Genomic DNA, 11437 nt, shown 5'->3' on the forward strand with positions numbered 1-11437 from the left:
TTTTACAGCTTTCGACACTAAATTATTTCCTTTTGGAAAACTTTGAAAATAATAGACATTTTCGTAGTTTCTACACTTTTAAAATTATTGTCACAACCAAATATGGCACATTTATTACCACATATATTTTTATATATGTGGTAATATATAGAAACAATAAATAATAATTAAATAGTTTTATAAGCCCATTAAAGCGTTAGTGCAACAAAAAAATTAGCAGCACGTACAACTATTCTATAAAAAAAAACAAAAAAAAATGTTAACCACGAATCCCTACGCCTACGTCACACTCAACAGAAGCGCAATTCTTACATTAGAGCATAGGACAGAATTTATTCTTCTAGTTAACCGTTTTTGGATGTGACATGTAAATCCTAGTTGGCACTCAGAAAAGAAGGGCGAGGTCCTAACTTGCAAATGAGCAATCACTGATCGGAAAGCTGTTCCCCAGGCACCAAATGGATTCATTTGTCGTTAACAGGAGAATGTGATAATTTTGTGCAGTTCCCCAGGTACCAAATGGATTCATTTATCGTTAACGAGAGAATGTGATAATTTTGTGGAGTCCCCAGCCTTTGTTTGTGGACCTACCGTCTGGCGCCTCTTGAAGAAGATCTTGGGGTGTAAATAAAGCCAGGACAGCAACTAAAGAAGCCATCTAAGTCACCAGCTAAGTTACTTAATAAAATTTCTTTCCTGTCAACACAGTCAGATTATTTTTATATAAAGTAACTTCCTAAAGTCTTAAATGTAGATCTTGAATTTTGACCTTAATAAGATGAGAGAATAAAGAATTTATACCGAAATTCATCATATTTACTGATAGTGTATTATACATGCTCGCCGTGTTTGTTTTGACGATGAGGTGTTGAATTTGTTTCTTGGTCAAATGTTGGCACTTAGTTATAAATTCAATGTGTCATTATCAAAACTAATACGACAATGTAAACATTTAAACGTCTCGTTAAACAATAATTAAACCAAATATTCTGAGGTATAAACACTTTTGAAAAAATTTAGCAAAGTAAAAACAACTAGAGAATTAAAAACGTCAACCTTTTTGGACAAATAACCAGAAGCGGACGTTAGAATCTTTATTAATTAAATGCGAAACTATAATTTTAGTACTTTATTTTTATTTTATTTATATTTTATTTAATTTATTCATCAAAATCAGCTAAACCCGCTAAAAATTAGTATGAATGAATAGGTATGGTCAATATCTTTTAAACGTAATATTATTTGCCATAAGGTCCAAGTAGTCAGGATTTTATTTTGGGGGGTGTCCGCTAGTTTAAGTTCACTATTCCCTTTTCTACAAAACGTTTAAAAAATTAATTCACCAATAATTTTTTCTAATAATTATTTTTATTAACTTTTTAATAACAAGAATACTTACTATTTTATACAGTTTTTTAGAGGAGTAGTTTGTCATTAAGAAAAAAGCTTGCACAGAAAAATGATGACAGTACAATGGTCCTGATACAGTATTTTTGTACGTATTATTAATGAATAACACCATAATTAGGCCAATATTATTATATGCAGGAGAAACAATGACAATGGTTAAAAAAGATGAAGAAGACTTAAGAATAGATGAGAGAAAGATTATGAGAACCATACTGAGACCAATGAGAATAGAGCAAAAGGAATATAGAAGCAGAACAGATGCAGAGATTAAGAAAGAACTTAAGGAAGACATCGTCACTAAAATAAAGCAATGCAGAGTTATATGGTTAGGTGGCGAGCAGGAGATAAGGCAGTGATAGAATGGAATTCAGAAAGAAGAAAGAAAAGGGAAAGACCAAGATCAAAGTAACTGTAAGAAGTTGAAGAAGACCTCCCAAGGGCAGGAGTCAAAGAATGGAGAGGAAAAACTAGAGAGAGGAAAAAATGGAGAGATATCGTCAAGAAGATAACATAAATAAAAGGGACTGATCCACCCAAGAAATAAGATCTAGAATGCATTCGCGGTTTAACCCCACTCTGGGGTGTATTTTAGCCATTATCTAATAATTATTAATTTAATTAAAAAAACAGCATACCTAATAATAAAAGTGAATTTAGTTATAACTTCATTTTTATACTTTTTTGCCATTATATCTAAAACATTGACTGAATTGACGTCAATATTTCAAGTCCAGTAACCTTTTCATTACCATTTCCATTCCTCAAATGGATTGCGATGGTATTTACTCTCTTCATAGTTAAAAATGACCGCATAGTGACAGGAATAGTAATAAAAATTCTAAGAAATCTATTGATGTTTGTGAAAAACCTTTTATCATAAAACTCGAAACTTCTCTATTAGTATTTAAAGTTGCTATTCTTTTACAGCATATTAAATATTCTCCTATCAGTTCTGCCAGACAACATTTATCTTCAAAATATGGAGATAGCTTTGTTAACGGGTGATGTGATATTGCTTTTGCTGTAGACTTCGAATATTGTAGGCAACTTTAAGCTGTCAGTATTTGACAGAAGTCACTGTCACTGCCATATTAATTTCTATTGTTTTTGTTAACATTATGTGTACAATTTATGTTGATTAAAACCTTATATCCTAGGTTTTGCTTTATCATTTCAATTTAATCAACATAAATGGAGAAGTATCTAAGACACAAGAGGTTCGACGGCGATCCATCTGTGAAATCAACAGCAAAGAAATGGGACCATTGGAAAAGAACTTTTATGAACTTTTTAGCTGCCCATATTGTCACTTCCGCTGTTTCTGCTGATGGTGCTGCTGTACCACCCCTAGATATTAATGATACTAAGCTACAACTGTTAATAAATTATATTTCGCCACGAGCATATACATATATAAGCGATTGTAACACTTACAACGAATCCATTCAAACTCTTGACAAAATATACATCAAACCAAACAATACTATTCATGCTCGTCACATACTAACCACTAGAGGACAACAGACACATGAGTCTATCGATTCTTACATGCAATCTTTAAAATAGTTAGCAAAAGACTGCAATTTTACTGCTGTAGATGCTGATACTAATAAAAATGATACAATCCGTGGAGCTTTTATCGCTGGAATGACATCCACAAAGATACCATCGAGATTGTTAGAGAGTTTAACACTAACTTTAGAAGAAACTTACAATATAGCTTTTTCAATGGAAATGGCAGAACTCAACTCTCAGGTTTATTTAAATCAACATTCGACACTTAGTGCGCTACCTGGTAACTATCAATTTGAGTCACAGAGCTCTCCAACAAATTCTGAATGTGTCACTGTGACAGCTGCTACCAACTCTACTAACTCTTCTAGGTCAGGACACAAACATTCAAGGAAAAACTGTCCTGCTCGGGAATTCATCTGCAAATCCTGTAATAAAAAGGGATACTTTGCAAAGGTTTGCCGCTCCAAGAGCACTAGTGCATCTGCCAACGTATTTGAAGGCTATAATAACTGCACAGCCTGCATTATTGCTGCTACTCCTGCTTCATTGAAAAAAACCATAGTGCCTGCATTTATAAAAGGCCTTCATGCTGATGCCCTTATAGATACTGGTAGCTCTGTCAGTTTTATTAATGAAGACTTTGCTAACTTGTGCAAACTCCCTAGGAAGCCTTGTACTCAGACTGTTTCTATGGCCTCATTATCACACACCTCTGAATTTAAAGGTGTGACTACTCAAAATATTAAAATTGGTGACCACTCCTATGACAACATTAATTTACTAATAGTTAAAAATCTCTGTGCTAATATTATAATTGGTCATGATGTTCTATCTAACCACTCAAGTCTAGAGTTTGAATTTAGAGTACCTAAAAAAGTATTCAAGGTATGTAGTGCAGTTGAAACCTCAGTACCTGCAGTTCCTTTATTTTGTAACCTGATTTCAAATTGTAAACCTATCGCAGTCAAATCGCGCAGGCATAGTTCTGAATATCAGATGATTTTTGTTAAAAATGAGGTAAAGAAGCTTTTAAATGATGGCATTGTAACGATGAGTCAAAGCCATCACCGTTAAACCAGCGTGCGCGCGAACCAACCCATGAAGTAGGAGTGTATCGACAGTAGAAAGGGCAAAACTAATTACACAGCTCCGCTATATAAACCGCAACATTTCCTCATAGAGCAGAATCGACAGGTGTTGACTGAAGGTTCTCTTCTTCCCTACCCCGGCTTGTGGACGTGTTGAGTTCACAAGTTGTTCCGTCTCCCATACCGCCGCTATCCGAAAAGCGTGTTGAGCTTTTCACTACCCGTACTCTGAAGCAGTCGTGTTGAGACTGTCGAGGAGTGTCCTATTAACCCGAATCACTTAAGGGACGTGTTGAGTTCCTTTCCTTCCTTTGTGCCTATCGTCCGCTGTTATTAAATCGATACAACGTTACCGTAAAATTTCAGATACACACTCGCTTGCCGATAAGACTAGTTCCATATGACAAGGTCAAGCTTAATTTGAATAAATAGGCCAGGTACTGAGAAGACTAAACCAAATTGTAAATATGTACGTAAGATTTTTGTCAATTTAATTTAAGGAAGACAATAAAGTTTTATTTTTATTTTGAACTCTGTCTCTGACTGTCTAAAAGCTACCCGGATAGTGACTCCCACGAGAGGACGTCACAAATGGCACCCGAGCAGAAAAATACGTTTTAAACAATAATACCGACCGAATTCCGAATTTTATTTTCATGAGACAGTACTACATTTCAAATTTTAATCAAAGACAGGGTGATTCACAGTTCAAAAATGACAGACGCTCCGGAAACGTCGAAGATTAGTTGGGTGTACCTATTAAAGAAAGACGAACTTATAGCCGAATTAACAAACAGAGAACAGCCGACGGAAGGGAATTTCAGCGAGCTAAGAGCGAGATTAGTTGCGATCATCAAGGCAGAGGAAATAGAAGAAAACCAGATGGAAGACAGACAAAGAAAGATGGAAATAGTACGCAAATGGGGGTTACACTTTGACGGTTCAAGAGACCCAATAGAATTCATAGAACGGTTGAAAGAACTCCAGACAGCTTACGGCCTACAAGACACCCACGTTTTACAAGCTCTACCAGGAACATTAAACGGGAAAGCATTACTATGGTACAGAAACAATAATAAATATTGGAACGAATTAAAAGACTTCGAACAAGATTTCCGCAATTTCTTCGTTTCCTCCGTTCTCACGCAATCTCTGGAAGCTCAAATCCGGAACCGTCTCCAACGAAACAACGAAGGTGTAAAAGACTACATCATTGATATTCAAACAATGATCAGAAGACATGGTGAATTCAATTACCAAGAAGAACTAAACAGGATATACACCAATATGAACCCGAACTACAAGTTGTATATAAAGAGGCAAGACGTATCGTCAACACAGGACATCATCAGACTAGCGGAAGAATATGATATGGTCCAAAAAGAAATATATAACAGAAACAATACAAGGTGTGACTGGACACAGGCAAATAGTCGTAATAACAAAATACAGAATTTCGACAGACAGACTTGTTGTTGGAGATGCGGCCGCAGAGGCCACAATAGAAGAAACTGCAGAGCTATCGCTGTACTCTTCTGCAGCCATTGCGGAACCCGAGGAACAACTTCCAATAACTGCCAATGTAGAAGCCGACCGGAAAACTCCAACAGGACTGGACAAGAAGGAGGCAACCCAGTCAGCATTTAGAGTCCTCCCTAACAACCTCCAGCTACGCACACTATACAGATCAACGATAACGTTCAGCAACGGTAAAAAGTTAAGAGCACTAATAGACACAGGAGCCCAAAATTCGTTTATAGGACAAAAAGGTAAAAAAATATTGGAACAATGTGGAACAAAAAGCGACAGAAAAGCTTTAAAGATCACGCTGGCAGATGGAAAAACCAGCAACATAGAAATCTGTTTTACAGCAAAATGTTCCATAGACAACGTTTGGAGAAAAGCCAAGCTACATTTTTTACCAAACCTAGCTTCAGAAGTAGTACTGGGAATGCATGAAATAACAAGATGGGGCCTTGATTTATCAAACATCTTAAATAGAAATCGCGTAAGAAGGAGAGAACAATACCCAACCAGTACAGAACACGGATCCAGATCGTACAATGCAGACAATAACCGAATACCGACCAATTCCAGGGTCAACGAAACACCAACCGCAAGATATCCGCTCCAACAGAGAAGCAAAATATATAACAAAACGACCTACCGACTACCGACCGATACCGCGGTCGAAGACCAGACCGAAAATATACCGACTACCGACCGATACCGCGGTCGACAACCAGACCGAAGATATACCGAACTACCGACCGATACCGCGGCCGACGACCAGACCGAAGATATTCCGTCATACATACCGGAATTCACGAACAGTCCGATACGAGAGCAGCTCGACATCAGTACTACACTAAACAATACCAAAAAAAAAACAATTACAGGAATTGTTACTAACAGAATTGGAGAAATTTAAACAAATTAAAGGAACAACACATCTAACCGAACATACAATAAAACTCAAACATAATACACCGATCAAACAAAGATACAGGCCGCGAAACCCGGCAATGCAGAAGATCATAAACGATGAGATAGATAAGATGCTAGAAGAGAACGTGATAGAAAAATCTAATAGCCCGTACAGTTCCCCCATCGTCCTAGTAAAAAAGAAGGATAACAACAGATACAGATTTTGCATCGATTTTAGGAAAATCAACGACATCTCAGAAAAAGATGCCTACCCATTACCGTACATCAATCATATCCTAGAAAAGTTAAAATCTGCAAAATATTTTACCACGTTAGATCTAAAAAATGGATATTGGCAAGTACCACTTTCCGAAGCAAGCAAACCCTTGACCGCTTTCATAGCACCAGGAAAAGGACTATTCCAGTTCAAAGTACTTCCATTCGGATTACACGCCGCCTCCGCTACTTTTCAACGATTACTAGATACAATAATCGGCCCAGAAATGGAACCACATGCATTCGCCTATTTAGACGACATAATAGTACTGGGGAAAACGTTCGAGAAACATATGGAAAACTTAAAAGAAGTACTTCACAGACTACAGCAGGCCAAACTACGAATTAATATAGACAAATGTAAATTCTGCAAAGAAGAGATAAATTATTTAGGCCATGTAGTAAACAAAACGGGAATAAAAGTGGACGACAACAAGACAAAAGCTATAGTCGAATATCCCGCGCCAAAAACCGTTAAACAACTACGCCGATTTTTGGGCATCATCTCATGGTATAGGAGATTTATAAAAGATTTTTCACGAACTACAGCCCCTTTAACAAAGCTACTAAAGAAAAAACAACATTGGACTTGGGACAGAGACCAAGAGGAAGCATTTAACAAAATAAAATTACTACTGACACAAGCTCCAATACTGATCTGCCCGGACTTCCAGAAAAGATTTTTTTTACAATCTGACGCTTCGAACCACGGTTTAGGAGTAGCTTTAGTACAAACAAACGACGAAGGACAGGAACAAGTCATCGCTTACGCAAGTCGAACCCTAACAAATGCCGAAAAAAATTACAGCGTTACAGAAAAAGAACTACTAGCGATCATCTTCGGTATAGAAAAGATGAAACCCTACATCGAAGGATACCCATTTTCAATTATCACAGATCATCAAAGTCTACGATACTTACAAACAATGGAAAACCCTACAGGTAGAATAGCTAGATGGGCAATGCTGCTGCAACAATTTGACTTCGATGTCATTTACAGAAAGGGCTCCCAGAACGTCCTGGCCGACGCGCTCTCTAGAGAACCAGTAGATCTGGTTTGCATAATAAAAGTAGAAGATGTAGAACCCGACGAATGGTACAATAAAGCTTTAAATAAAATCCAGACAAATCCGCAACTATTTCCAGACTACTCTATCAAAGATGGACTTCTCTATCGACACTTCTGGGACAAATACGATTTAAAAGAGACAGAGGTATCCAACCCCTGGAAACTATGCATCCCAAACCACAAGAGACAACAACTCCTGGCAGAAAACCACGAGCAACCGACCGCAGGACATCTAGGAATAGCCAAAACAATAACCCGCCTAGCTAGAAAATACTACTGGCCAGGGATGTTTAAAGACGCCGCAAAGTTCGTCAGGAACTGCAAAAACTGTCAGCAATTTAAGCCGCAACAAAGCTTAACTCCAGGCCGCATGCAATCTACACAAATTCCGCCACATCCATGGCACACCGTTTCAACCGACATCATAGGACCCCTTCCAACATCCAGCAAAGGAAACAAATATATAATGACATTCCAGGACACCTTTTCAAAATGGGTCGAAGCCATACCGATCAGAACAGCAACGGCAAAATCAGTCTGTCAGAACTTAAAAGATAAAATCATTATGAGATTCGGATCACCCAAAGAGCTAATATCAGACAACGCAAGAACATACGATAACAGGGAAGTACGAAAGTTGCTAGACGAATTCCAGATTTCTAAAAGAAACATTCCGCCATATTCACCCCAGAATAATCCAGTAGAAAGAACAAACAGAGTAATCAAAACAATGATAGCTCAGTTCTGCGATAATAACCATAAGAAATGGGACACGAGCCTTCCAGAACTACTATTCGCATATAATACAGCTAAACACGATTCAACGGGTTTCTCCCCAGCCTTCCTGAACTTTGGACACGAACTAGAAATTCCAAGTAAAGTCGTAAACACCCCAAACGACACACAACATACCGATCAAAACATAAAATGGCATAAACTACGAGAAACATTCGAACTGGTGCGTACAAACCTGGCAAAAGCTTTTACAACTCAAAGCCATTACTACAACTTACGACGAAGAGAGTGGAAACCCACAATAAACGACAAAGTCATGAAAAGGGAATATCAACTCTCAAATGCCGCCAAAAATTTTAACGCCAAATTAGCACCGAAATTTTCAGGCCCATATACTATAACAAAAGTGTGTTCTAATGTAATATTTAAATTAAAACACGACGATAAAAACCGTACAATAACAGCTCATATCAAAGACCTAAAACCCGCATTTACCGATTTCCCTACTCCTTAATCAGTCCAAGCACTTACAGTCAACACCAAGTAGTGACAGTATATTTTAATACAGTTTACCAGTAACCTTCAAATACAATGTCAGACACGTTAGAAATATATTACAGTGACATAGAAATGGACGGCACAGTTACGCCGCCACCATACACCGTTCCAGAATTAATATCACCATTGGGGAACACACCAAAACCTAACACCCCGGGCAAAGGCTACGAGCCCCTGATAAAGGCTATTTCCAAATTTAAAAACCTTTTTGATGAACCAACCATGGGCATCACAAAAATTCAGAAAGTCCAGTCAATTCCAGTATCAATCCCGCTGCTCTCACTAATTCCGCCACAGCATAAAGGAAAAAAATACAGACTGAGACTCCCGAACCAGGTGCTGAGGATAAAAACCAATAATTGAAGCCCCACGAAGGAAGACGTTTTTTTTTTAAGAGAGAGGAAGACGATTTTTTGTTTAAGAAGACGATATTTATATTTTTTTTAGGGCGGTCATTTTTTATTTCGATGTATTGTAAATTTTTTTTTTTAAGGTAACCAAGTACCTGGCAAGGAATAAAAATAAAAAAAAATTTTGTTCCAAAATTTTTTTTTCCCAGGAAGAGGGGGTGTAACGATGAGTCAAAGCCATCACCGTTAAACCAGCGTGCGCGCGAACCAACCCATGAAGTAGGAGTGTATCGACAGTAGAAAGGGCAAAACTAATTACACAGCTCCGCTATATAAACCGCAACATTTCCTCATAGAGCAGAATCGACAGGTGTTGACTGAAGGTTCTCTTCTTCCCTACCCCGGCTTGTGGACGTGTTGAGTTCACAAGTTGTTCCGTCTCCCATACCGCCGCTATCCGAAAAGCGTGTTGAGCTTTTCACTACCCGTACTCTGAAGCAGTCGTGTTGAGACTGTCGAGGAGTGTCCTATTAACCCGAATCACTTAAGGGACGTGTTGAGTTCCTTTCCTTCCTTTGTACCTATCGTCCGCTGTTATTAAATCGATACAACGTTACCGTAAAATTTCAGATACACACTCGCTTGCCGATAAGACTAGTTCCATATGACAAGGTCAAGCTTAATTTGAATAAATAGGCCAGGTACTGAGAAGACTAAACCAAATTGTAAATATGTACGTAAGATTTTTGTCAATTTAATTTAAGGAAGACAATAAAGTTTTATTTTTATTTTGAACTCTGTCTCTGACTGTCTAAAAGCTACCCGGATAGTGACTCCCACGAGAGGACGTCACAGCATTATTGAAGAAAGTCAGTCCTCTTGGAGAGCGCAAGTGCTTATCTCCAAAAATGAAACTCACAAAAAGCGGCTTGTCATTGATTATTCTCAAACAATTAATCGATTCACTCAACTTGATGCCTATCCACTGCCAAATATCGAGGAAATGGTGTCCAATGTATCATAATTCACTGTCTTTAGTGCAATAGATTTCCAAAGTGCATACCATCAGGTTCCAATGCTTCCACATGAAAAGATGTACACAGCTTTTGAAGCCGCTGGGAAACTGTACCAATTTTTTCGCATTCCGTTTGGTGTTACCAATGGTGTAGCCAGTTTCCAAAGAACAATCGACTGACTCATACGCACGATAAACCTTGAAGGGATATATGCCTACCTTGATGACATAACTGTTTGTGGTAAGACGAATGTAGAACATGGCAAAAATCTTGAAAACTTTCTGAAGGCCACAGACAAATATGGCTTGACACTAAACAAAACCAAGAGCAAATTCAATCAAACAGTAATAAACTTACTTGGTTATACTATAGGACCAAACCATGTCATAAAGCCCGATGCTAGCAGACTACAACCCTTATTAAAAATGCCTCCACCGAATGACACTGTATCCCTCAGAAGGGTATTAATTATGTTTGCCCAATATTCAAAATGGATTCCTAAATTTTCCGAAAGGGTCCACACATTAGCTCATGTCAACAATTTTCCATTGAACGAAGATGCTTTATCTTATTTTGAAAATCTGAAATCTATAGTTGCAAAGTCATCTATTCACGCTATCAACGAAAATATGCCATTTGTTGTTGAAACTGATGCTTCAGAACACTCAATTGCTGCTACCTTGAGTCAGGATTCCAGACCCGTTACTTTCTTATTCCCATTTAAATACTAATTAATTTAAAATGCCACAAGAAAATAGCTTCAGAAAAACCGTTACTTTCTTTTCAAGATCACTTAACTCTAGTGAGCGGAACCATTCTGCTGTGGAGAAAGAACCATACGCTATTGTTGAATCTTTAAAGAACTGGCCCCATTTTCTTATAGTAGAGCCTTTCACAATCATTACTGATCAAAAGTCTGTAACATTTATGTTCAATACAAAGCATTCCAGCAAGATTAAAAATGAGAAAATACAAAGATGGCGACTTTAATTG

General features: G+C 37.7%; 1 protein-coding gene across 1 annotated transcript; it reads left to right on the plus strand.

Annotated features, from left to right (window-relative positions):
* The first annotated feature begins 3057 nt into the window (after positions 1-3057).
* On the plus strand, positions 3058-11175 carry LOC140451196 (uncharacterized). Its single transcript, XM_072544931.1, has 2 exons — positions 3058-3810; positions 10690-11175. The coding sequence occupies exons 1-2, from the start codon at positions 3058-3060 to the stop codon at positions 11173-11175; spliced, it is 1239 nt and encodes a 412-aa protein (XP_072401032.1).
* The last annotated feature ends 262 nt before the right edge of the window (positions 11176-11437 follow it).

Source organism: Diabrotica undecimpunctata, chromosome 9, assembly GCF_040954645.1.
Source record: "Diabrotica undecimpunctata isolate CICGRU chromosome 9, icDiaUnde3, whole genome shotgun sequence".
NCBI lineage: Eukaryota > Metazoa > Arthropoda > Insecta > Coleoptera > Chrysomelidae > Diabrotica > Diabrotica undecimpunctata.

Coding starts and splice junctions, on each gene's coding strand:
- LOC140451196 (XM_072544931.1), top strand. CDS start 3,058: ATGACATCCACAAAGATACCATCGAGATTGTTAGAGAGTTTAACACTA. Junction 3,811..10,689: donor TACCTAAAAAAGTATTCAAG/GTATGTAGTGCA, acceptor GTTTGTGGTAAG/ACGAATGTAGAACATGGCAA.